This window comes from Sparus aurata, chromosome 20 (assembly GCF_900880675.1).
Source record: "Sparus aurata chromosome 20, fSpaAur1.1, whole genome shotgun sequence".
In the NCBI taxonomy this organism is placed as follows: domain Eukaryota; kingdom Metazoa; phylum Chordata; class Actinopteri; order Spariformes; family Sparidae; genus Sparus; species Sparus aurata.
In genome coordinates, this window is record NC_044206.1 from 12,614,318 (window position 1) to 12,641,508 (window position 27,191).

The 27,191-nt window shown below is 44.6% G+C and overlaps 2 protein-coding genes across 3 annotated transcripts; both read left to right on the top strand.

Annotated features, from left to right (window-relative positions):
* Window positions 1-13,117: 13,117 nt before the first annotated feature.
* On the top strand, window positions 13,118-19,979 carry prr35 (proline rich 35). Its single transcript, XM_030400749.1, has 4 exons — window positions 13,118-13,251; window positions 13,865-13,897; window positions 16,310-17,855; window positions 17,976-19,979. The coding sequence occupies exons 3-4, from the start codon at window positions 16,456-16,458 to the stop codon at window positions 18,787-18,789; spliced, it is 2,214 nt and encodes a 737-aa protein (XP_030256609.1). The 5' UTR covers window positions 13,118-13,251; window positions 13,865-13,897; window positions 16,310-16,455; the 3' UTR covers window positions 18,790-19,979.
* An 833-nt stretch (window positions 19,980-20,812) lies between these two features.
* Window positions 20,813-27,151, top strand: LOC115571367 (toll-like receptor 13). 2 transcript variants are annotated; one of them, XM_030400746.1, is made up of 7 exons: window positions 20,813-20,878; window positions 21,677-22,551; window positions 22,634-23,196; window positions 23,281-23,428; window positions 23,523-23,893; window positions 24,960-25,053; window positions 25,133-27,151. In XM_030400746.1, exons 2-7 carry the CDS (start codon window positions 21,730-21,732, stop codon window positions 25,871-25,873), a joined length of 2,739 nt encoding a protein of 912 aa, XP_030256606.1. In that variant the 5' UTR covers window positions 20,813-20,878; window positions 21,677-21,729; the 3' UTR covers window positions 25,874-27,151. The 2 variants fall into 2 exon arrangements, with proteins under 2 accessions (XP_030256606.1, XP_030256607.1); XM_030400747.1 differs by having other exon boundaries at window positions 23,532-23,893.
* Window positions 27,152-27,191: the final 40 nt, after the last annotated feature.

Sequence of the window (27,191 nt, forward strand, 5' to 3'; positions counted from 1 at the left end):
GAAGTTACGACGCAATGACAAGAAAAGATTGTGCAAGATGCCTTCGGTGTCCGGATAAATGCTTGTTTATTTCACGTGCATGTCTTACACGAAAACTCAGCAGAGCCTTGGGTACGTGCGCTGGAAAAAAAAAAGAGGAAATAGTTATTATTCCAATAAATACTTCTGTGGTTTGGGATGCTTCGTTGGAGCACACACACACCTGCACGCACACACACACATCTGCACACAGGGCTCATCGGTCTGATCTCATTAAGTGAAAGTGCTGTATCTCCAAGCTGTTTGGGCCAAACTTGGAGCAGTTTACCTGCGTTCAGATCCTTGGGAATGGTGGCTGTCTGGCTCTGTCTGGACTGGCCCTTAACAAGTCTCCTCAGGACAACCGAGCCACCATTATCAACTCCCGCTACTGTTCCTCTCTCTCTGTCCGCTCCCTCCGATCAACTCTCAACCTGTCACTCTCACTTAGCGTCGGCATTAGCACCGGTGGTTTCCTCATCCTGGTTCTCTTCAGCCCTCCCTGCCACCATCTCCCCTTGGTGCGTTTGAATACATATCTCCGATATTCAGCCCCTACTTAATTTGACAGGCCCCTGTTTTGTCAGTCTGACAGGCCCATAGCAAGACACTAATAGGCCACGGAGACCACCAGCAAAGGCACCAGCCAGGGAGGCCCCTGCGGTGCCAGTCCCCATCACCCTCCACGTCTCTCGGGGCGATGCAGGCAGGAGAGAGGGGGTCAGGGGTGGGGTGGTCAGGCAGCGGTGCTGTCACACAAGGCCACGGCAGACTGGACCAAGCCTCAGCGCTGACACCCGTCACTGCTCCTCTGTAACCCCCCCCCGACCCACCCAACAACCCACCACCACCACCACCACCACTCAGCACACACACATGAAGAGGGTAAAAAGAGCAGCCAGTGGGGGTATCTAGAGATCTAATGACTGCGCCTGCCACTCACAGCCATGACTGCAGTCGTCACAGAGATGGCTGCTGAGAGAGGGAATTAACTCCACGCTGTTTGTTTGATGATGGACCCGTGGTGGAGCAGCTGGGACGCAGGAGGCTTCTCCGTGTGTGTGTTTTCCTTTAGGCCCGCCTGTCTGTCTGATTGTGACCTGCTAAACTCTGATCATAGTTAATTGGTGGCTGGTGGAGGTGGAGGGCGGTATCCCAAATTTGAGATGGTGGTCTTTGTTCTTCTTTTGTTTGCTCATGAGACAGGTGAGGGGGGGAGTCGAACACATGACAGCCATGGTTCGACATTTTGGTTCAGGATGAACGCTACTGATGTCTATGACCTTCCTGATGTCTCCCCCAGTACCACCATCTTATAAACATTTTAAGTTTTTGGTAAAATATCTCATCTTATATGTAAACAACTATTTGCCATCAATATTTGAACAGACATTCTTGGTGCCCAGAGGATGAACCCCACTGACATTGAGGACCCCGTAAGGTTTCACTTTTACCACCATTAGGTTGACATTGAATTTAGTTCTGAGTCAAATATCTCAACAACTATCAGATGAACTGCCAAGAAATCCGATTAAGACATTCATGGTCCCCTGAAGATGAAGCCTCGTGTTTTTTAAATCCCCTCCTTTAACTCCACCGTGAAGTTAACATTTGTGTTTAGAGAATAATTATGCCAGCTGGGCAGAGTAAAACTTGAAGTCGAATTTGGGATCTTAATACAATTTTGCATTTTAGCCATTCAATACAATATAATGCAATCCAACACTTGATCTATGCCTCTTTTTATCATTATTGTAATGCTGTCAGTCGGTGGTTACTGCAGCAGGATGAGCACGTCACAATATTCATGGACAGACATCACATCAATTAAAACAAATCGTGCAAAAGAATAAACATTTGAATATCTACAAATCCATAATAACTGGGCGAATTCTCTGCAGATGAAGATCATGAAAATAGCTCCAGACAGCTCCTTAATGCACTTTGTAGTGAGACTCACTCAGGATGAAATCTTCATTGAGATGTTCAATTCAATACACATTAGAACGATATGATTGCTGTAATGACATTTTAAATGTCAGTTTTTAGGAGTATTTATTATTTAAGACTTCCTGGTGGTTGCTGTCAATAGCGAGGACAACAGATGACGGGAAAAAATGTCCTGACTGATATCGTCAGTCGGTTAAGTCATTCTCGTTTCTTCCTGCCTTTGATTTTGACTGTTACCAGGCGCTGTGATAGAGAGACAGAGAGAACCAGGGGACGTCAGTGCTGGGACGAGAGCCAGAGACAGGGGGTCTGTGGGGGGTACTCCCGGGGTCTTTCGTTTAGTGAATTATTAAGGTTTACTAATACTTCATAAATCTCCTCTTTGTCCTGTCCATTACCAGCCTGTCACATCCTCTCGCCACTCCGAGACTGACTCACTTGCTTCATCTTAATGACAGAAGTTAAACTGTGTTCCAGAGGAGATGGGGGATGAGGGGTGAGGGGTGGGGAGGGAGGGGGTGGACTCGGGGAGGTGGGGAAGGGGGCGACTGCACTCTGCAAGTAGGCCCCAGGGCTGGATGGCTTGGTGAGGGTGCGCGTCAGTTCAGATTGCGTGCTTGTGTGCTCCTGCTTGTGTTTGTGTTTGTTTTTTATCTTTATCTTAAATGTAGAAATGTTTAAATGTGCACTTGGAGACAGAAGAGTGAGTGACTGCATCAAAAGAAGAAGTGTATCGTTTCTTAGATTCATGCTTTCTCATTAACTCCCCACGCAAACCACACCACCAGCTCGCTCTCCTTCTCCCCCCCTCCCCTCCTCCATCTCTCCTCCTCCTCCTCCTCCTCCTCCTCCTCCCAAAACAGCAAACCTTGCCTCAGTGCGTGCCTGGCGGACTCTCTCCGCGGTCTCGACAGCCGAGCTGGTCGTTGCCCCGAGCGCTGAGGAGCTGTCGCCTCTTGTTAGTGTCGCTGCGGCGACCCAGAGTCCTGCCTGCCTGCCTGCTCCTTGATTAGAGAGTGAGGTGGATGGACTGAGTGTGTGTGTGTGTGTGTGTGTGTATGCTAACTCAACTCCCCTCCTGCCCGCAGAGCTGCTTTTAAAGATCAGTGATTTGGTCAATTGGCCTGGCAAGTCCAATCCCACGGAAGGTCACTGATGACTCAATGGACCAGTCAGTGAGGCAGGCTGTCATGTCACTTTGTGTGTGTGTTCGTGTTTGTGTGTGTGTGTGTGTGTGTGTGTGTGTGTGTGTGTGTGCAACGGAGTTAGCAAGCCTCTAACAAAATCAATGAGGACAAAATCTATAAAGATGTGATCAGGATGTCAGAGATTCCACACGCTCGCCCAGGCTCGTCCTGAGTCAACGTCAATCTCGAATTACCGCATCATCAGATCGGGTGATCGCATTGATTGTGTGCAACTTTACTTAAAGACAGGCCGCTGCAGTGAATGTGCGCAGATCAAAGTGCCATTGCAACCAATATTACAGTTTATTCCATATTCTTTTGGACTTCTCGGCTGTTCTTTGTGCTTGTGCTCATCTTTCTTCTCCTTCCTTTCAGTTGCTTTTGGCTTGGCTAAAACATCCCTGGTTGCCCTTTGTTGCAGCGATGTCTCATCCTGCTTCCCCTGTGTTTCCTGTCTGTATCTCTAATCAATCAGGGCAAAAATGCATCCCAAAAAACAAACAAACTATTCACGTAAAATACGCTGAAAAAAACAAAGAGAAATCCTGACTTCCATCACTGTATGCTTAGAAGGAAGTGAGAAGTGAGGGGTGCAGTCGCGGTAAGCAAAACAAAGCCAGTAGTCTCCTCTTGTAACCTAAAAGTGTGGCGGATGCTGGATGGTGGCTGACCTTGTGAAAAACTTTTGGACAGCCGACTGTCTGCATGTCTGTCTGCTGCTGCTGGATGGCCAGGTCAGTGAGTCGCCAGACCCCGAGGGAGCCATAAATACTGTGTGTGATTTCACTTCCTATATGCCCTGCCCTGGGCACAGCTGTCCATCTCTGGACAATTTCGCTGCCCAAAGGGAGGACTGGCTGGCTCGCCGGACCTCGTACACAAGCTGCCCATCTGTTTGGGACGGCCTTACATTCACCCCCTGGAAAACTGAAGCAGACAACTTGGTTAATTTTTCATTGAAATTATATAAAATTAGTGAGTCCTTTATGTTTAATGTTGCCGGAAAGAGCAATGGTTCCTTCAAAATCCTCTAAAAACGTCTTATTTGAGAGTGCATGCCACTACAGCAGCATGGCACTGTTGGCTAGTTGCTCTACATTTTGGTCAAAACTGAAACTTCAACAGTTATGAGACAGATACATTATCTATATTAGATATAGATAGATTAACTATATCAGATGGTGCAATTTACATCATTTTTGTATTGGTGGATTGCTCTTTGAGACAAGTGAGGTCTGTCTTGGATGATTTGCTTAAGTCATTTATTGCTGCTGGACTGTGGGTTTCTTTGGATTTGGGCTGCATTTCCAACCACAGTCTAGTTCTCGAGTGCCTCGTCACAGTAGCCCTCTCCGCTCCACCGACAGAGAGCAACAGTGGCTAACGTTAGCTTAGGAACATAAAACTTTAAACCAAAATGCTGATGATGGTGTACATTATACCTGCTGTTTATTAATTTGCCCTTGTGAGCATGTTAGCACGCTTAAATTAGCATTTTCAGGCTCACCGATCAGTTAGCATGGCTTTTCTTGTTTATTATGGACATGTATTATTCATAGACTTGGTGTTAAAAGATACACCAACTCTCCCCCATTAGTCAGGCTAGATGCACGGCTAATTGGGCTAACAAGCTAAAAGTAGCTAGAGTCATGGCTGTGTAAGAAGAATAGAGTTAGCAGCAATTTCCAGGGACTCTGGTGATACGCTGCCCTAATTTTGGATGTAATCAAGGTGGCCAGTTCTTACATATTGCTCCTAGAAGTGCAGGTCCGAGACAGAAGTTACAACACTGTCATACCTCCACACTCTTACTTTTTGCCTTGCTACATACTCTACTTCCTGCATTAACATTTGATGTACATCATGTGGTGCAGAACTGTCCAATTTGAGCTAAAAATGTCATTTTTCCAAATATGAAACCTGACAAAAGTTAAAAGTTTCTAAATCAAAAATGCAAAAATACATAGAAAGAAAAAAACGATGATTAAAAAAAAATGAACAATATATCAAACATTCACCATCACCCATCTACTGGGCACCACAACCCCAAATTGTTGGACGTGCGAGGAGAGAGTCTGTAAGCAGCAGTGAGAATACATGAGAACGACAGCCAGTGAGTGGGAAACAAGACTCCCCTCTAGCTATGGCTTCCTGACTTGTTTATTTGCTAACTGGGTGGGGGAGAGGGTGAACATATGGTTTGCTAAAACATGGACTTGTAGTTGGGAGGCCGAGGCACCCTAAGGGATGAAGCTGACGGGCTTTGGTCCCTGTCTCCCTCGATTCCTCCCGCTTGGACAGCCAGAGCTGAACAGCCGTCCTCCAGGAGTTAGCAGCGCAGTGCAGCCTCTTGCTCCCTCTCCCTGCTGCTGCCCGCGACCCCACACCCATCCTCAGTCAAACCCAGAGATGGTGAGGAGGGAGAGAGGAGGAGGAGGAGGTGAGGGGCCATTGGCTTTGGGGTATATATGGGAAGGGCCTGGCTGCAGCTGGGAAACTGGCTGACACCATCCTCTTGTCCTGGTCCCCAGAGTGCGGTGCTTCGCTGAGTCCTGTTGCTGAGGGAATAAAAGCCCTGGTCCTCGCAAGAGGACATGCTGGCACTGTGGTCCCAACACATATGGACATTTGCTGAGCATTAAGTGTTCAGATTTTGGACACGGATACTCTCATCTCTGGGAATTTGTCAAAATTCAAAGTGAGGATGGCGGGTGAGGTGAGGTCAGGAGCTTCGGTTTCAGAATCAGAGGGCTGTCAATGACCTGCCAGCTACTGCAGCTATCTTACACAGATCACTGCACTGAGATAGACAGTTGCGCACACACTCATACACACACCCTCAAGGTCTATGTGTTTACGGACACACTCACTCGCTGGGATCAAGGCGCTAATGTACACACATGGTCTCACACACCCTGCATTGATGAACAAACATATGCACACACTCGCATACACTCCCCGTGGGTCAGTGACTTAATATGCACATACACACACACACACACTGGGTCAGTTGTTGATAGACTTTCACATGCACACGTCTGCACACACCCTGAAGGTCAGCGTCGTGATGGACAGCAGTCCTGATGCGCTCTGACAGACTCGGCTGCTTCCTTTCATTTCCACTTGCTTTTCCCCCATCAGGTGACACCCACAGGTGCCTCGGCGAGAGGGACCCCGCCTCCTGCGGGTGCGTCTGGGGGCAGCTGGTGGAAAACGGGAGGGCAGAGAGTGAGACAATGAGCGAAAGAAGAGGGCGAACGAGGCACCAGCTGCTTCCTGTCAGTGACCCACAGTCACAGGCGTCGGTGTGAACTTCACCTCCGCTCACACACTCGCAGATACGAGAATGATAAAGAGTGAATGTCAGGCATCAGCTGCATCTCATTCCAAATGAATGCCTCTGACGGACAGATAGTAACAAGCCCCCTCTCACCTTCTGATTCTGCCGCAGAGTCGCATCCTTATCCGAGACTCAGAGAAGGGCGTAGATCTCTGCAGAGAAAAATCCACCGAGTCATGTGTCCAGTCATGACTGAACCTTCACATCTGCCCTTTTCAGATATCAACCCGGCTCACATTCAAGGCTGTGTTTTCACTTTGGAAAATGGCCAGCGTTCGTCCAGCCCTCTTCTGTATAATTGTGTGTGTTCATTTAAGTGTGAAGCTGAAAATGTCTCATTGTGTGTGCCTCCAGCGCTGTTCCCTGACATACTGTTGGGGCAGTTCACCTCCGAAAAGGACACTTGTCTATTTCGTCGGGACTTTGGGATGAGGCATTGATGACCTTTGACAGATTTAGTTCTGAGAAAGATGCTTGTGCCCTTGCTTGCCAGGAGTTAGATGAGAAGATCGATACCAATCTGGTGTCTGTCCAGTAAACATAAAGATACAGTCAGCAGATGCCAAACTTAGCTGAGCATAAAGACTGGAAATGGAAGGAAACGGCTAATCTGGCTGTTTTCAGTGTTGACGACCAGCACCTCAAACACTTTTAACTTCACAAATAAATTGAAGTTATGTCAGGGGTTTCCATCCAGGAGTAGTGACTTCCTGTAGCCATGTCATCACCATTAGGTTGGCGGGCAACAAGCAGATTCTCCAGCTCCTGGCCAAAAATAGTCCTGCACATGACCCCAGTAGACCAATAATTTGTCATTTTTACACTCAAATACACAAATAAGATGTAATGTTAATTAATGAGTTTTGCTGGTTAGCAGATTTGTTTGTTTTTTACCACTGGACAGAGCCAGGCTAGCTGTTTCTAGTCATTATCCTAAGCTAGCTACCTGCAGACTGCTCCTTTGTAATTAGTGGACATGTAGCATCTAACCCCCACATTTCACCAGGCATTACTGTGTCGCTTTTTTTGCAATGACACGGCTGCGGGACCTGATCACAGTACTTCTAAACAATGCTTGTGGTTTGAGGAGGGTCAGCCCCTCTGCTCCGCGGAGAACATGGCCGAATGGTGTGTGTCCACAGGGGTTCAGTTTGCCGCAAGGACCCGAGATCCCAGCTTTGCAAGCTTGACCAAAGCAGTGTGCAACCTCTGGCACCCACGCATAAAACTTGCTAGCTGCACCTGATTGGAAAAACATGACCAACATGGCGACTCGTTTGGACACTTTCTCTGACAAAAATAGCTCAGCGAAATTTGATTATGAAGACATTCAAGGTGGGAAATAAGCCATGCAGGTGCAGAGTGCGTCTTCATTTTAGTTTGATGATGGTTCATTTTTACAGTGTTTCAGGAGTTTCCAGAGGCGTCGTATTGTGCCCGATGCCCCTGATTTGCAACGCAATGCAGTGTCTCTCAAGACACGAACAAACAGCTCCGCCGCTACCAGGATGCACTGCACAGCTTCCTACATAGGCAGCGAAAGGGAAGCATAAAAAGGAACGGCAAAAAGCAAGCCAATTTTTATAACTAGACAACCTGTGTTGACTTGGGATCTACAGCGCAACAAAGTCAGAAATAATAGCAATAAGCACAAAAAAAGAAAAACTTTTACGATGAAGACTGTTCATCCATGGGAGAATTGCAAAAAAGGAAAGAAAAAAAATATGAAATTAACACTTACAAAAATGCTACCAGTGGGGTATGATAGAATCAACATGCAACCCTCAATAAGTAAGCAAATACCCGTAAGCACCTTTTCCAAAATCTTGAACTATTCCTTGAAAAAAGTTTGCCTACTTCTTCATTACAACCTTACCATGCGTGGAGTAGATCCATCGTACAAAGGAGAAAGAAAACAGGGACTTCGGTCCAGTCACAGCAAAAAACACGTTCATTTTATACACTACAGCTATCTGCAACTTGATCAACAATCGAGGCCATCGTGATTTAGGCCGTAGAGTGGCTTTTGCATATCGAGAGAGTTCGTTCAGCTGGAGGTCGTATGGTGAGCTTCCATCCTGCTGAAGCTCCACTCAGGGAACTGCTGAAGTGCCTGGAAGGAAAAAGCAAAAAGCCCCAAAAAACACTAGAAATGTGAAGAATTAGCTCAATTATGCATAGAGCAGCTGCAGTGTACATTAACCGTATTATTGCAACAATGATGTAAGACAGTTATTAGCACGTTAAAGAATATTATCAAGGTTATAATGATAATTTGAAGTCATAAAACACACTGAAGGGAAACCAAAAGGAAGTCACCAGGGGCGCGAGGTTTGTTTTGTCGCCGTGGCTGTCTGCATAAAGCCGGGGATGGCTGTTGGAGTTGTTCTCCTTTGAAAACGAGGGGAAAGAGGGGAAAAGGGAGAGAGAGGGGAGGGGAGGTGGGTTGCTGAATAATTGATAGTGGCTGAGAGCGATATGAGTTTAGTTAATGTGCCCAGCAGCACAGGCTAAGAGAGGAGCTGTTAGCTATTCTACCTCAGGCCTAAAACTCAGGCGGTAGAAAGAGCTGGAGACTCGCCGAGGTTAGAGGTCGCCGTTTGGTCGTCCAGCGTCCTATCTGGATATCTTTCCATCGCACCGTATAGTCCGTCTCGTCGGATGGGGGGGATGCACGTGTGCGTTGAGGACTTAATTTGCATGGGCTGGGTTGTGTGTGTATGTGTGTGTGTTCGGAGGCATGTGCACAGCTGGATCCGCCTGGTAGCGGTGTTGTTGCAGCCCTCAGGTTCCTTTCTCTGAGTGGTAATAGAGTGCTCCTGTCAGCCTCCCCAGATGCCGCTCCATAAGGACCCTCAACTCTCTTAACTCGCCAGGAGAGTTCTGCGCTCACAATGCAAGTCTCGGCATTCTCCGTACTCCTACTTCTCCTGCTGAGGTCGAACCCTGCATACTGAATTTTGGACTTGGGCTGTACTTCTATTCTTGGAGGGTGAAGTGTGTCTCTTAAGTGAGAGATGATCTACAAGCAGATACAAAAATTGAAAATACAGCCGAACTCGAAGCTCGGTGCAGAATCCTGCTTCATACACAGCTACTCACTGACAACATGAATTATTTGCCACAAAATAATAATTTAATTTCATCATTAAACACAGGCTTAAGCTATTCCTGTCCTTCCACAGTCAGTAAATAAATAAAACAATCCTTTATACATGACCAAAGTTAAAAGCTTATAGTTCAGCCGGTAACCAGTGAACAGTCTTTTCAGCCCTCCGCATAAATACCATGAAAATGGAAGAACAACAGCCACATTTCAGTGTTAGCTTTGGTCGTAGCACCAATAGTTTGAAAATATTTTGTTTGTAATATTCTGATATGCAAAAATAATAGACAGCACTGTGCATCAGCAGCGGGAATATGAACCAACCAATCAAGATTTTACTATCGTGTGTCTCTACCATTATTACTTAAGTCCCATCATTTACAGTTAGTTAGCAGTTATCAAGCTGCATGCTTGTTTGGCACAAAACACTCCATAAACCACAAAACCAACATCATGCATTTTAACTACAAGGCGCCGTTACACCTGGTTGGCGACAGATGAATGGGCAACTGAGTAGATAAACGAACTGACTTTTTATTTTAGATCAGTGCCCATTGATTAGTGTCCATGTGCCCTGACTGTAATGTAAGAAATGCAGTAATATTTTTATTTGTGAAATTAGATAAGATAAAATGCACTGACTACATCTGAATGATTTTATTGGATAACCATTTCACATTTCATTCTATCTTGCAGAGGACGTGATGGCAATCTTTTAAAATGCCTTTCTATTCTCAGAAACTACTACATTCTTTATCAGCTATTTTATTCTATTCTGTCGTATTCCTACACAGCTCAGGGAGACGCTTCACCGTTGTGTTGTTTTACACACTGACAATAAAGACTGTGATGTTGAATTTAGAGACAAGATGAGATTAAATAACACAGGAGTAACAACCTTTTCAATCTAAGAGAAAGCGTTGTTTCACTGATGTGTCCAAAATCCACTACATCCAAACTATAACGCCAAGAATGTAAACTAGATCAACGTTAAAGGTGCAGTATGTAGTTTTGGGGAGAGCGATCTACTGTCCTACTTTGTTTAGACGGATAACAAAAAGGGCTGAAGGAGTCAGTCGTCACCTCACACACCAACACTAAACAGGAGAAGCTGACACTGTCTCCCAAGTGTCTCTGTAGTTGTAGAGAAACAGGGAGAATAACTGACATTATCTCCCATGTGCCCCCGCGCCTTAAGAAGCAGAGGATCTCTCTCTCTCTCTTGCTTCCACTTCCTTCCTCCGTGTCATAGAGCGCTCCTGTCGTTCCTCCTGATTTACCAGACATCCTCTTTCCCCTGCTGTCACATTTGGTACAGATGGTTAGGCTCTATGGAGCGGCCTGTCACTCTCCATTTGCCCGCGTCGATGCGACAGCGGGTCTGATGGCTCGTGAAGGCCCCCCGACTTTCCCAGCACACGGACACTGACATTTCTCAAAGGGGGATCGCAATGCGCTCATCCCCACCCAGCCAGAGGAGGGAAATGAAGAACCTGGAGTTGACCCAAAGCCCGCCACGGGCTAAGAGAACCGGGACGGGGGGGGGGGGGGAAGGAGGGAGGAAGAGGAAGTGGAGATTGAGAGGTTGAGGCGAAAGAGAAGAGAAAAAGAAAGAGGAAGGGGGAGTCAAAGGGGGTAAATGCGAAGGGCAGGTGAAGTGGGAGAGGACAAAGAGAAGTCAGAGCTGACAGGAGACACACGTCAGTCATCGTCTGTGGATGTGATCCTACAGCTTGTGTCAGCAACCCGCCCAGCGCTCTGAACCACTGCACCACATCCTTCAGAGAGAGGCTGATCCAAAGACCTACCTCCATACACCCTCCTCACCCCTCCTCACCCCTCTACACCCTCTCTACACCCGGCTGCCTGCATGTTGTTTGTGATGCAGGCGGAGTGAAGAGCTCCCAGACACACACAAAACACACTCCTACCTCCACTGGCTGACTTTAACATTCCTGCTCACCGTGTTAGACGGTGTTAGAGAGGCTCGCAAACACAGGTGCAGCAGACACAGATGGAGACATGTGATGACAGATATAGCCTACACACATATAGACTGATGGCCTCCCATTGTGACTGTAAGAACGGCTTCTTTAAAAATAATTTTAAATATAATGCATTGCAGATGACAAAGACAAATATTGTGGCCATGAATAGATGAAACTAGGGGACAGCAGTCTGTACTCAAATGTTTTCCTGTGTAGATCAGCAGAACAGAGAATTTGAAGCTTTCTTACATGTAAAGATACCTAAAATTATTCAAAATAATTTATTTTTTTCCCACGATGGAGAGATATTTTTCACCTTGCCATCAAAGAAAGGTTTAGATAATCTTACTTCTTACTATACTGAGAAATACAAGGATTAAAGATTTTTTTTCTTTGAAATAATAATAATAACAATAATAATAATAATAATATTCATCGTGAGTTTCTCCAGCTACTCAGAAAAGGGAAGAAATGTCAGTATGCAGTAGTAGCTGCAAAATATGGTCAAACTATTATCATAAACTTCAGGAAACAAGCGAGACACTAAAAAGATATTTGTGACCGAGTGATCATCTATTTAGATTTCTTGTGTAAAAAGGAATCATTCAATAATGTGTCATTCAGATGGCAATAATGTAAGTTTAACATTCAGGCCAGTAAAGACAGACAGACAGACAGACAGACAGATAGATAGATAGATAGATAGATAGATAGATAGATAGATAGATAGATAGATAGATAGATTCAACTTTAACAAAGGACCACGATCGAAATTATTTTATTACTATTATATTATTTATTCATAAGCAAACAATCAATCTCAACAGAGCTCTGTTTTGTAAAAATCTTTTTTTTCCTATTAATGTCATTCTCTTTATAAAATATGTACCTTTCCAAGGGAAAGCTGATTGAAAACAAGCTTTTCAGGATTTATTCATTTATATTTTTAACTTTTATTGACAGTCAAAGTGATTCTTTGCTTTGTCTGTTTGTTTCTTTAAGAGGGGAACCTATTCAAGATATCAGCTCTTATCTGTGGTGTTCTTTTTTTTTTAAATGTCTTTTAAAATGGTTAAAAAAACAAACCTTGATTTCACAATCCGCACGTAGCTACATGCAACATAAAGAACAGCTGAAGTCCAGTCGGTTACTTCTATCTCTCACCCGGATGCTCCTATAATCGGACAATTTACGAGAATAAAAAGAGGCTTAATTAAACCCTTAATTGTCTCAGCTTCCGGTTCCATGTTATTTAGAAAACAATAAAAACACACGCAGCTACCTTGAAAACAAATGAGAAGAACACACACACACACACACACACACACACACATGCCATCTCCAGCCTCCGTCATGAAGAGAAACCACCACCAACCTAAACCTTTGCCAATGCTGTGGAAGTTGTTCCATTGCATCCTGGCTGCAAGGTAGAGACCGCGTTTGACAATCCAAGAGGGGGGAGAGAGGGAGGAGAGGAGAGGAGGGGATGGGGAGGAGAGGGGGGAGCCGCTGTATTGTAGCGCCTGCGGGCAATGCTCCCAGTCAATATATATCTCCACAGTCGCTCCTGCGCTCCTATTTGAGCGGGACGCGCTGCCCTCTCAGTGCCGCTGCAGAGGAGTGACAGCCAGCCTCACCGGGACGCGCTCTCTCCCTCTCCAGGTACGCATGGATACATTTCTTCTCCACTCCACTCAGGTAGCTGGTGGCATGCAGGCAGCTCAGTTTGCCATAATTAAGTGATATTTGATAAAAGAAGTTAAGGAGAGGCCTGCTGCGGTGCGTCTGCGTGCAGTGAGAAGATTGCTTTTGGTGCTTTTATTTTGTAGTTTTTAAAAAAGAAAAAAAAAATGAGGTTGCCCTTTTTTTGTGGACACTATATAAAAGATATAGCTGTCTTTATTTAAATATCAACACTTTTTAAGTTAAAATGCACAAACTGAATTTCCACTAGTTTTACAAATGCAATAATAAGATGTGATTTTAATGCATTTCCTGTATCGAAGAATGTCATAGTGTTATAAAATTGCAGTCATTTTTCAGCAGAATCGTCTGATGTTTGCTGTCAAATTCAAATACCATTGAATATTTTTTCTAGTCAGACATATAATACATTTATGGTTTTACTTTACTAAAAAAAATGTATTTTATAGAGTAGTTTGGTTGCAATATCAAATTGAGATACAAACAAATGTGTTTATGCCATGTTATACTAAAAATGAAGTATTAATTATACATTAAACAATAAATGTATGATCTGTTTCTTCTCTTCCAGACAACCAGCTCATCATTCCGACAACCATCTTAGGTAAAGTGCTTAAATTAAAGCTTAAAAAGCACCATTTAAGTTAATGTCCTTGTGTGCATACTGTACAAACAGCCCGTCCCGCTGGCTGTCAGTGGTGTGGTTGCTGTTGCATGTAACTTGTTAAAGCTTTTAGTGTGGTGAACCTCCTTAATTGCAACAATAGATGTTCAAGCGGTTACAGGCATGTTTGATCATCAGCCCTAAAAGCTTAAAACAAGACCGCAGGGTTTGGATACGGGGCAGCGGGGGGCCAAAGTGCACAGTCAGTGTGGAGAGGAGAGCGGATAGCAGTGGCCAGAAGAGAAAAAAAAAAACTACTGTAAAAATGATTTTTATTGATTGGATGGCAGCAGCAGCTGTTAGGCCCCATTATGAGCTCAAAACCCAGGTCAGAGCCTCGGGGCGGACAAGTGAGCCAATCAGATGGTCGGCCGCTAAACGAGCCAATTCTGGGGTCCAAGTGGGAGAAGGGTTGGCAACAGCCTGCCATCCTGTGTTAGACTCACTGTGTCTTTCATCACCAGCCATCATGCCGAGGGTTTTATAGATGAGGTTGTCTGCTGTCTCTCAACATAACGGGCCATCCATCACCTGTGTTTGCTTCACTGGCCCTTATTTCAAAACTTTTGTCATGAGCAGTCTTCAGTTTTACTTCAGTTTTGGACCCTGAACATCACATAGACTTTCATCTGTGGATGACCCGAGGGGGAAAAAAAAAAACAAACCTAAATAAAAGCCTCAAAGCAGAGTGTTTTAAAATTGAGGAGCGCACGCCTCCTCACATCTTCTTCCACCGCAGGGTTCACCCGACGGCCTGGCTTGAAGTCGAAAAAGATCAAAAAAGTTTCTGTAATTTCACAGATGAAAAAAGGCATTTATCGTTGTGTACTTACAGTTATTTTCGGTGATTAAAGAAGAGAGAGAAATGAATTCAACTAATGCTGTGGAATGATAAGAGGGAGGGAAATAAAAAGAGAGACAGTGATCAGTTTTACTTGAGTAAATAGATCAGTTTAAATGCAGGTGAACTAAAATTATGTTAATAATAAAAACAATGTTAAGAATATGATTATTTGATTAGTTGTCAACGATTAAATTAATTCCCAACTATTTCCGATAACCGATAAATTGGCTTGAGTGATTTTTTAGAGAGAAAAAATTTAATTCTATATATTTCATATTTTCTTGCTTCTTTACTCCTTTGTGAAAGTAAAACAAAACACGGGTTTCAGAGAAACACTGACAGGTTTTTTTAACCATTGTCTAACATTTTATATATCAAACAACTAATTGATTAATCAAGGAAAGTAATCAACAATAAAAACAAACGTTACTCACAAAGTTACAACAGATTTTATCATCCATTACCACTAAAAGGGGCACAATGTAGTTTTGGGGCTGAAATTTTAAACAGTAGTGAAAAATCTGTGATGCTTAAACACACTCAAATAAACAAACCCTCTGAGTTTTCATGACTGAACAAACTGACCTTAAAGGACAACACAGTCTCATCCGGTTTTACTACGGACCCTGCCCCCTCTCTAGCTTCCAACACTGTTCTGGGGACAGCTTGTTTATTCAGTCGTGTACAAAATAAATATTCCTGGGTTTTTATTATCATCCTGTCCTTACTGTACATATTTACCTTTCTGAATTTCTTTTGCTAAACTACATAGTGCCCCTTTCAGTGTTTAAAATTCATAAACCCTAACACTTTATAATAATGTAATTATGTTATTATTGCTAAGTGAGTAATAAAGTTTGACCCAACTCTATAACAGCAGAGGTAGAAAGATGAGACAAGAGCGTAGGAGAGTAGTTGAACTTATGTACCATGTCCTGACCCAGATCTCAGACCTGGCACTAATGATGCCCTATAGGCATGACGCCAGGCTCTCATTAGGAACCAGGCCTCAAACCCCCTACTCCTCTCTCCCTTCCACACCCGCCTCCATGTTACCCTCAGCCTGGCTGCGTTGCGCCTTTAGCCGCCCTCCGAGGGTCCAGCCCTAAACTCAAGCAGGAGTGTTGTGAGGGGCCCCTTGCACAGGTGCAGAGCCCCCTGTGACGGGCTCATTTTTGCCCCCCAGCCCTGGACCCTGCTAGCCACTGGTACTGCAGTGGAACTAATGAGTAATGGCAGGTACAGTGAGAACAGAGCAGCATGGGCCTCCCTGCAGTTAGGTTAAGGGCAACCCTCAGCTAAGGAGGACAACAAATGTGCTCTAGTAATATACACATATGTGCATAATAATATATAGCACTCGTCAGTGCACAAGCAACTTCATCTGGGATATTTAGTTTTCTTACCGAGCAATCTTTCAGAACAAATATGGTGGATGAAATCTGAAGGATATTACTAAAAATGTGTGATCACCTTCATTCACACAAAACTGTCTTGTGTCTTCTCAGGTTCAAGAAATGCTCGTCTTCATCGACCAAACTGAGGAAAGACTCCTGTGAAATGCACCCCGGCACAAAAGAGAGAGCACCTAACAATCTATCTTGAATTCCTTTTCCTTTTAAAACGATCTTTATATATATATCAAGACTCAATCATGTCCAAGGACGACGCTTGTAAGGTGACGTCAGCAAACGGCAGCAAACACAAGGAGCGCAAGCCCAAGAAGCCTCACTACATTCCCCGGCCATGGGGCAAACCCTACAACTACAAATGCTTCCAGTGCCCCTTCACCTGCATGGAGAAGTCCCACCTGTACAACCATATGAAGTACAGCCTGTGCAAGAACTCCCTCTCCCTGCTCATAGAGTCGGACTGGCCGTATAAAAAGGGCAACATCCTGCACCCGGAGCAGCTGCGACCCTTTCAGCAGGCGCACGGCCTTCAAGCTGCCGGGAAAGATCAGCTAGAGCAGGTGATGGGGACCGAGGAGAGACAGAGGACGCAAAGAGCGATGGAGGAGGAAGGGGAGGACAGGGAAAGCCAGGGAGTGGAAGATGAGGAAGAAGGAGGAAGAGGAGAGGGAGTAGAGGTCACGAGGGAGAGCTTGAGTAACAGCAGAGGAGACGCCGCAGAGATCCCTGCCAAGAAACCCAAACAGCCAGAGTCGGAGCTTCTCATGGCTGACATGCTCTCCCTGGAAGATCAGCTTCTACGAGCGCGATCAGTCGAGGTAGAGGCCCAGCTCAAACACTATAAGCTGTCCAAGACGTGTCTAACAGCACCCGGCCTGCTGTCGGAGCAGTGGCGGCTCTTGTCATCGAGCCACACTAAGGCCAAAGCTGAAGGTGCTCAGTCCAGAGTGAGCGGTTCAATCCCCTGTTACCCTCCTCCACCGAACCTGGTGGATTACCAGGATCCCACTGGACTCAACCTGTCAATGCTCGGGGTTGGCTACCCCATCAGCCCCAGCCTCTTCTCCTACATGAACTCTGCCATTCCCACTGCTGCAACAGGTGTCGCCGCCCAGACCCACGCACAGCTCGCCCAGCTCCCCTTCCTGGCGTCGGCTGCTCAGCTGATGCACCCGGCCTCCAGCACCATCACGGACAGAGCTCTTATCCCCCCTCGTCTCTACTACCCCTTCCTGTGTGAGCACACATTCGGACCAGCCTCCAGTCAGAGTGACGCTGGTAAAGTGCTCAAGACGTCCCCGAACAGTCTGGAAGCGAGCTCCCTGTCTGGCTTCCAGCCAAAAGTGAATCTGTGGAAAGTGCCTGCTCTGCGGCCTGGGACCACCGCAGTCTCCCCTGCTGGCTGGGTGTCACCTCAAAGAGATTCCCCCGATCAGGGCTACCGGCTGGGGGAGAAACTTCAGAGTACAGCCAGGGAAGGTAAAGCGAGCTGGGGCCTCAAGAGGACAGGGGCCCCACTGGGGAACCATGACACTCCTACGGAGAAGAAGCCAGCCATGGGTTTCACTTTGGACCTCCTGAAAAACATTCAGACCGCATCGACTCTTAATATGGCAGCGGACAAACTTCTCTTCCATGGCAGGTAAGGATTTCTAGAAGGTTTCTGACAAACACATTTTTATCATGTAATTACCCACAGGGATGTTATAAGTAAGGGTCAGGGCTTATAAATGGAAGAGTCCTGAATTTCTCCTCTTCTCAGTTTACAGGATGCTCAGCTTCAGTCCCGGCCCACTGAACTCTGGTACAATGATCCCCTCAGCAGTCCCACCAGTGAAACATCTTCTCTACCTTCCTCTGGAGGAGCCAATTCCCAGGAATCCTCTGCAGCCCGGACAACAGGGGAGGGAGCCTCAGAGTCAGTGGCTACCCTCCTCAGTGACCTCTCCAAGGCTTTGCAGGAATACCAGGAGGCTGAGCACAAGATCACCCACCTGGAGAAGGAGGACCTTCCCGCCCAGCGCCACCTTTGGGAACACCTCAGCAAAATCCGCAGGGAGCTCTCCCACATCCACCTGGCGTTAGAGCGAACGGCCCGACAGAGCGAAGGGCCTCTTGACCTGTCAGTGAAGAGGGGCTCGTCAGATTCGGTCGGTGACCACGGCACGGGGGAGGACGGCGGCTTTAAAGACAACACGACAGAGACAGAGGAGGAGGAGGAGGAAATGGAGGATAAAAAGGAGGAGGAGGAGAACGAGAGGAAGGCGATAAAGGCTTCTTTGGAGAGTCGGAAGCAGTCGTTGGACATGCTGATCAAGATGAGTCAGGCGTCGGTGGTGAACGCGGAGGTGCTCTCTCCTGGTGGTCTTGGCATGAGGCCCAGCTCTGCTGAGGCCCTGTGGCCGAGCAGGACCACCAAGTGTGAGGCGGACTCCAGCGTCCTGCTGTGCCCTGACGGCCGATCTGTGGTGTTCACCGACATCCCATCCTCAGTCAAAACCCCAAAGAGACCCCCATCTATACAGCGACTAGAAGCCCAGTGTCCTTTGAGCCCTCTGACTGCCACTGACAATTAAACTTCTGTTCTTCATACAATTATTCAAATGCAGTTTTCTTCATTATTACTGGCATGTCTTTGATTTTCACTGACCGGGTGAGGACTGTCACTGTTTTTCTTAGTTTAACTTCACACAAACCTCAAACGTTTTGCACCTTATATATAGAGAATGAATGAAAATATTCAAAAGAAAAGTCTTACAATGCACTACGGACATTGATTGTTACAATAAGATTCCTCTAAAAAAGTAACATCAGCACTTATTATAATTTCCAACAGATCATTCGAACAGTTAAGTCTATTAAAACCATGAGGAGGGACAATCCTCTGAATGGATTTGTACATGTTGTAAATAAAGTAAATGTAAGTAAAATGTTTTAAAGGGTAAATGGTTTTATATGGATGATGTCATGTTGGACTGCATCATTTCACTTGATGACGATAAATTGTATTATACACGTTGTATTTCTTTGAATAAACTGAGTAAAAAACTAAGAGTTTTATTCTTTTTCTGAATGCGGAATAATTAAACAGAAAACCAACATAATGAAAGAATTTGATCAAATTGTTTAAATCAGTTGCGTTCATCAGTCGGCTGCACTCACCCGTTGGAAAGCCCACGAGGCTAAATGCCATCATCACAATCATTTAGAGTCTAAATAAGCGACTAACAGATTTGCAGTGGCAGCACCACCTGACCCTCCTCTATCTGTCCTGACAGAGCTGGGTGGCTGCACTAAAGGTGAAGCAGCTCCTTGAGCCAAATCCCCATCAGTAGGGTCACCTGTGCCTCTGCTCGTGGATCCAAGACGCCCCATTCAAAGGTCAGGGCTCCAGGACTGAGCTCCACGCAGACTACCTGTCGCCCCCAGGATGGTCACATAGTGCTGGGCTGCCCCACACACATTCACCATCCTCACACTCAAGACACGGCTGCAAAGGTCAGCTGCCTCCAACAGGAGAGGCCACTGTGGACGTTCAGCCTGAAGAGGTCAAAACGCCCATGTGATCTTTTTAACTTTGTCAATTTAGATTTGATATTTGCTGAAAGTCTGAATTGAGTTATCACAAAAATCACATTTGTTATTTGACTTCTTGTGTTCCATAAAAAAAGGCTTTTAATTCAAGCAAATATTTGCAAATCTGAATTTTAGGGTTATGTATAATATTCATATATGTTATCTAATAAAGGCTGCAACTTACTGTGAATTAATCATCACAATTGTTGATTATTTCTTGATTAATAAATTGGTTGTAAGAATAATTTCATAGAAAATGTCAGAAAATTATGAAAAATGTCAATCGACGTTTCCCAAAGCCCAAGGCGATCTCCTCAAATGTCTTTTTTCAAGACGCCTAAGGAAACCAGAAAATATGAACATTTTATAAGCTGCAAGTAAAATAAATGTCTTTTTTTAATCTTAAAATATAGATGTAGGATTAACATCTATCCGTCCATCTCCTCAGTATAACCTCATTATGAAACAGAAACATCAGACCACTAAAGCAAATACCCCCCCGATGCCTGTGTTTTGCAAATTTCTCATTAAAGCAGAGCTGAAAAAATGCTAAAATTGTACAATAGTTGTGTGTAAACAAAACAACAGAAGAGTTTCATATCAACTGTTGGCAAAAGAAAAATGAATCTTAATACTGAAACAACGTCTCTGGCTTGTTTCAGAGTTTTTGCTAAATGCCAACATTAAATCTCCGTTGTATTCACTGAAGTCAGGATCCAAGTAGATAGCTCCCTCATGTGGACAAATGATTTAGAGCCCGATGGACAGCATAGGACAGTCACATTTACATTTACATTTACATTGAGGGCATTTAACAGCATTTGGTCAGCACTTAAAGATCACCAACAAGAATTACAAAGCAGAGCAAAGCAAAGCAAATAAAATAATTTAAAACCCACAGCAATGATCTTTGCACTACATTGTCTCAGTCACCTGACACCAACACATTCAATCACATCAGTGTGTTTTTTACTGAGACTATATATACTGATCCTTCCTCAAAAAGAGAACACACTTCGATTACTGAGGCCGGTTAGAAAAGGGAGCGTGTTTGTCCAAAGTGAAGCAGCACAAGAGGAGCGTAAAAGGGTAAGTTCTCATATTAAAGAACGATAACTTAAATATCTTAATTGAATATTTAATGCAACAGAGTCAGGATGGAATAAGTAAAGCAATACTATAGAAGAAGAACCCGTAAAAAGTATAATAAGAAAACAGGTCTTTTATAATTAGCTCTGTAGATGAAATCGCATTGATTCGATATTGTAACAATTGATTTTGAACCTTTTACTCATGAAGGGCATAGAGGTAAAAGATTTTCGACAAAACCAAAAGCCAGATTTCCTTTGACTCTGAACATTCACTGCGACTGCGACTCCTCATATTTCTCAGTGACGTTGTTTTTATGTAGAATGAATGTTTAGAATTTAGAACTTAAAAGATGGTTCAAGCATTGAAATTACAGAGGAGTTCATTAAAGAAGGCACTGTGTTTTACAGTAGAGAAACCCTTCAACACTGAAGCAGCTTTAATGAATATTTTTATGACACAGTATTATTTGACAGTGTTAAAACAATGTGATGAGGTGAGAGGGGCCCCTCCTTGAGATGAACTCTCCTGGTCCAGCTTTCCTCCCCAAGCATTTTTGCAGGCAGCTGTTTCCACGTAAAAGCTCTTTCGAACATAGTGAAGCAGTGGGCAGCTTAAGAACTGGATGCTTCCCTTAGTAGTTGTTAGAAACCCAATACAGAGTTTCTACATACATAAATAAGGAACTGTTTGCTATCTGATCAACGTTAATAGCGGAAATGTGTAAAAAGTCAGGGCAGCTACCTGGTAAGATTACTTTCTAACTTCCTCATAATGCATTGGCTTTTCAATCTTAAGCTTTTTTTAGATTCCTGGGCCTCATTGCAGTCAAGAGACGCTGAGAAGTCAGGATGACGCTCACCATCCTGTTCCTGCTTCTGCTCAACACCTCGGCCTGCTGCGGTTACGGCTTTAAAGGCTGCGCTCGGAACTTCCCCGCGACCCACGTCATGTGGTGCTACAACCGGAACATCGCTAACCTCTCTGAAGTCATTAGCATGATCCCAGATAACATAACAACAATCAACCTGTCCAAGAACAAAATCCAAGTCATCCCACCTGGTTCTTTCAGTAAGGCGCCTGGCCTCAAACGGCTGGACATGAGCCAAAACCTGCTGGTCTCTCTCAAAGGAGGAGAATTCAGGGGTCTGGATATCCTCGAATTTCTCAACCTCACCTGCAACAGCATCTCACACATTACCTCCAATGCCTTCGACGGACTCCCCAGGCTGCAAACCCTGCTTCTGATCCACAACACACTTGCAACAATCTCTCCAACGATCTTTAAATCCCTCCCAGCGATTCGAGAGGTCGACCTGTCTCTGAACAGGCTCAAGGCCTTCAGCTGCGGAGAGTCCGGTGGATCCTCCACTCTTCAGCGGCTCCATCTTTACGCAAACTTCATCCAGAAGGTTAATGTGAGCTGTTTTCCGGCCCTCGAGTACATCCGGCTGTCTAACAACTCAAAGCTAGAGTTGCAGCCGGATACTTTTGCCTCCAACCCTAGGCTGAAGTGTCTTCTTTGTCAGAGAGTTAAAGCAAAAGAGCTCCTGGGAATCTCGGCACAGACAAAGAAGAATCTCTCTTGGGTGGCATTTTCTCTGTTTGCGGAGAAATCTCCTTTGACTATCTGCAGATTGCTACAAGGAATGGACCGGCTTGGGAGAGTAGAGGTACGTCCACTTGTGGAGATACAGCATCTAATTGCTTATGCAAAATCTAAGATGAATATCATGTGCATTTAATCCGATACAGGTTGACTTGAAAGGATCCGTGTTACGTCAGACCAACACCAGCCTGCTGGACTGTGCTACTCCACCTATGGTCGCTATAAACGATGCCAACCTCGGGGATGTTGCTCAGTTCTCTATTGGGCGAGGGAATACCAGCAAACTTTATCTCAACAACTGTGGTTTGAGACAGATATCTAGTACGACATTTGATGGCTACCCAAGGCTGAAAACACTGCAGCTGAATCAAAACAAGCTCGTCATTCAGCCGGACACATTCAAAGGTCTGACCCAACTCACCTTCTTAAGTTTCGACAAGAACAAACTTCGTGACATCGACCCCAACTGGTTCGTCCCTCTGAAGAATCTAACCCGCCTATCTCTCCTGAAAAATGAAATCACAGAGTTGCCACCAAAGGTATTCAGTGCCCTTACTCAGCTCGAGCAGCTCTTCCTGCAATTTAACCTGCTGAAATACATCACCAAGAAGCCCTTCAGTAAGCTGCGCAGGCTCACAAAGCTCAACCTCAGTTTGAACATCATTGATTTCATTGAAGAAGGCTCCTTTGAGGACCTGACAAGGCTGAGGTATTGAGTGTTCTTTGCTTGCAGGTTCATCTCTCGTTAACTATGCTCACTGTCCATTTATTTAACACGTTATCTGTCATTTAGTTACGTGGACTTAAGTGGGAACCGCATCAAGAGGCTGACACCACCAATTCTGTCTGGTCTGGTGAATTTGAAGATATTAGTTCTGTACAACAACCGCCTTCATTTTAAATCCTATGAAACTCCTTTCATCAACCTTACTTCCCTGGAGGTATGTGTTTTGCTCGAGTCAGGAACTGAGATGAGTGATGCACTGTCTAACATCTAATCTGTTAACTTGACTGTCTGCCATGTCTAATTTGAAGTATTTGCAGATGGAGTACCAGGGTCCTGGAGGTGGAGGCATTGGCACCATTGGACAGCATTTCTTCCAGGGTCCACGTAGACTTAGCCAGCTTGCCATCGGGCACAGCATCATGGTCGACTTCCATCCTGACGCCTTTGTTCCTCTGGTCCATTTGCAACAACTGTACATAGCTGGAGTGGTTATGAAAACGACCAACCTGAGTGCAACGTTGTCCCCTCTGAAGAACCTTAAGAGGCTGACCATTTACAGGGCAGACCTCGATACTCTTCCTGCTAACCTGCTGCCCCCAGATAATACACTAGAAACTCTCCAACTTCGGGCAAATCACCTCCACACAGTGGACAAAACGATGCTGGATGCTCTGCCAAGGTAGAAGAGCTAGTTAAACGTCAAGAAAGCAGAAAGTGTTTTCGCTTTCTTGTAGAGAGTTAGATGAGAAGATCTAGCAGATGCCAAGAAGTCACTGTACAGATATAGTTTGGAACCTAACCACTACAACTTTTTAACTTTGGGTGTTGTTAAGATTAAGCAAACAAGATATGTAAGTAAGCTTTGTTAAAAATTATGATTTTGCCATATCCAGTTTAATGCTAAGCTAAGCTACGAGACTTGCGATGGCTTTATATTCACCATACAGACATGAGAGCTGACTCGATCTTATTATCCTACCCTGACCCTGTTGTTCTGCGCCTTCTGTTTTGAAAATGTTGTTCCGCTACTGCACTTCCAAAATTGGATTAAACAGAGAATAGTCCACGAAAACATGATGAATTTACTTTAGCTCCGACATGAATCTCCTAGTATGATGGTCAGACATATAGTACATTGTGTTCACTGGTTAAAAAGAGGATCTCAGAGCATGCCGTCTGTTGAGCGTTATCAACCGGTACATCTGTGGTGTAAGTGTAACACACACTTGAAGCTAAGTTTACCATGGCCTCAGGCGACGAGGAGTTTTAGCAGAGTTGTGAGCGTGTCTATATTAAAGCTAAAACTAAAAAGTGATTTTTACACGGAATGTGTCAAAAAAAAAGGTCACATTTCCTTAAAACCTTATGTGGCAGCGACATCTTTGCAACAAACACTGCTTCTAGTTTTTCTTTCTCATAGTTAAGTTTCAAGTATAGTTTGGTTAAAAAGATATCTACTTGTATCTCATGAAAAACAAAAAGACTGAAGGAGGTACTGTAAGGGTTCTGAGGTTATAGCACCACTCTAAGACAATGCATGAATATGTGAACTACACTGCCAACTGGAGCCTCTGTTAACAGTGACAAACAGGCAGATCCGTGTTTTACAGTGTATGCGCGACGCGAGTGAGCAACAGCAGCTCAGCAACATAGCCAAATTTCCTTGCTGTTGTTGACTGCAGTTGCTGGGGCTTGACCTGAGCTGGCACATATTTAAATTTGATCAAACGTTTGTGTGTTTTCAGATTGCGTACTTTGGACTTTAGAGAAAACCCGCTTACCTGTACCTGTGACAACGCCTGGTTCAAGACCTGGGCCATCTACAACAATGACACACAGGTAATGGAAGCTGCAGACAGTATCAACTGAAACTACATGGCTTACTTTAACAGCTCAAATTATGTTGTTTCCCCTCCAGGTGTCCTACCTGTATGACCTGCACTGTGACAACGAAAGATTCTCTTCCTACCTGTGGCAGTTTGACGACAAGGCCTGCTCCTACGATGAGGTGTCCTTCATTCTGTTCATCACCCTCTCTGTATTGGACATGTTGTTTGTATGTGTGTGTCTGGCCTGGAACAAACAGGGTCCTACTTTGCGCTACCTGCTGCTCATCCTCAGGGCCAAACTCCGAGGACGTAAGGGGGCAGCAGGGGGCAGATTCCAGTATGATGCATTCATTTCCTACAGCTCTCCGGATGAGGCCTGGGTGATGGAGCAGCTGGTGCCGAATCTAGAAAGGCCAGTCGCCGGTGCACCGAGGTTCCGACTGTGCCTCCACCACAGAGACTTCCGCCTGGGCGTCGCAGTGCTGGAGAACATAGAGGCGGCCATCTACAGCTCTCGCCACACCATATGTGTCGTGACGCGTAACTTCCTGAGAAGTGAGTGGTGCTCCGTGGAGTATCAGCTGGCCAGTCTGAGGCTCTTATGTGATGGCAGTGATGTCCTGCTGCTGGTGTTCCTGGAGGAGATACCCGAACACTGTCTGTCTCCCTACACACGCTTACGGAAGATTGTACGGAAGAAGACCTACCTTCTATGGCCTGAGGAGCCACAAGAGCAGGACGCTTTCTGGGTCCGACTGGTAGATGCTCTGAAAGACGAGGAGGAGGGAGAGAGAGGAGGAGATGATGAACTGGCACGGCTAATTGGCTAGACCACTGAAAATCTTACAAAGACCAAAACTGCATTTCGGGAATTCTATTTTTTTCTGTTCTCGTATAAAAACTAGTCGAAAAATATGTGAATATGAGAGTGATGGATTCCTATTCTGATACACATTTGATTCTTATTTTATGGTTAATGTTGCAATTATCTGATGTGCATAGATTAATGCCAGCACAGTCCCAACACAATCCTGCACAATGTTTATACATAATGTATAATGTAATACATTAAGAACAATGAATACTCTTCAAGGAGGCCAGTTTTGCATATCATACAGGACCGACAATTGTATGGAGGTGGTTCTGGGCCCCCCTGGCCACCCCTTGGTGTCACCACTGTTACAATGTTGTGTACCTTTACTTTAGTCAACGGAGACATCAAGGACACAGGATTGAGGTCACATGGTTGTTCGTTAAATATATGCCATCGCTCCTGAGCTTGTCATCCACAAAATAGATATGAGTTAAGAGAGGATTCCTGTGTTTCTTTGAAAATGTCATCCTTAGTGCTGTAAGAGCCTGGGATGTGCTGCCAGAAGATGTGGTAACAGTTTTAAAAACAGATTGGATACATTTTGCTCAACACAGTATGCAAATTGTGGTATATTCTTTTTTCTTTGCATGGTTTGAGTCATAGAGTCTGGAGTGAAGGATTTGTACCAGACAGCTCTCAATAAATTCCTCTTCACACTTCATTGTTTTTCAAATAAAATGTGTTCCCACAGTACAGCTGGGTGATGCATTGTCTCTGTGATACAGTATATGTGGGTGTTCTAGACAGGAGAGCAATGAAGTTGGCAGATATTATAATTTCACTTATAAATTACCTTTTTCTTTGGTTTTTCAAGTTTTGTGTATATGGCTTCTAAAGTTTCAGGCTCATGATGTGATTCGCAGTGCACTCAGTTGTTTTAGATTCACATTTTTAATTAGGACCCTAGAAACTAATATAATACGTTCTCAGATTACAGTCAAATTTGTACACCTAAGTAGTTAATAGGTTTAAAATACAATATTAACAAAGTTGTTTTTGTGACTTTATTTTTTAAATGGTGTCTTAGATAGGTATGCTATGATATAAAGCTATAAGTGTGAATTACTTAATCAACCCGCTTGCTCCTTTTACATTACTGCACTGTTGAAAAAGTACTGTAAGAAGAGAGAATCTAAAAGTATCTTCTACGTAAGCTCTCTTTACTTACTTCACCTGGTTGGTTTGATGAATGACTTTAATAAACATCACCTGGCAGACAGTTTTCTGCACTCAAGTACTTTTTCTGTGACTCCAGTAGAAAGAAAAAAACACCA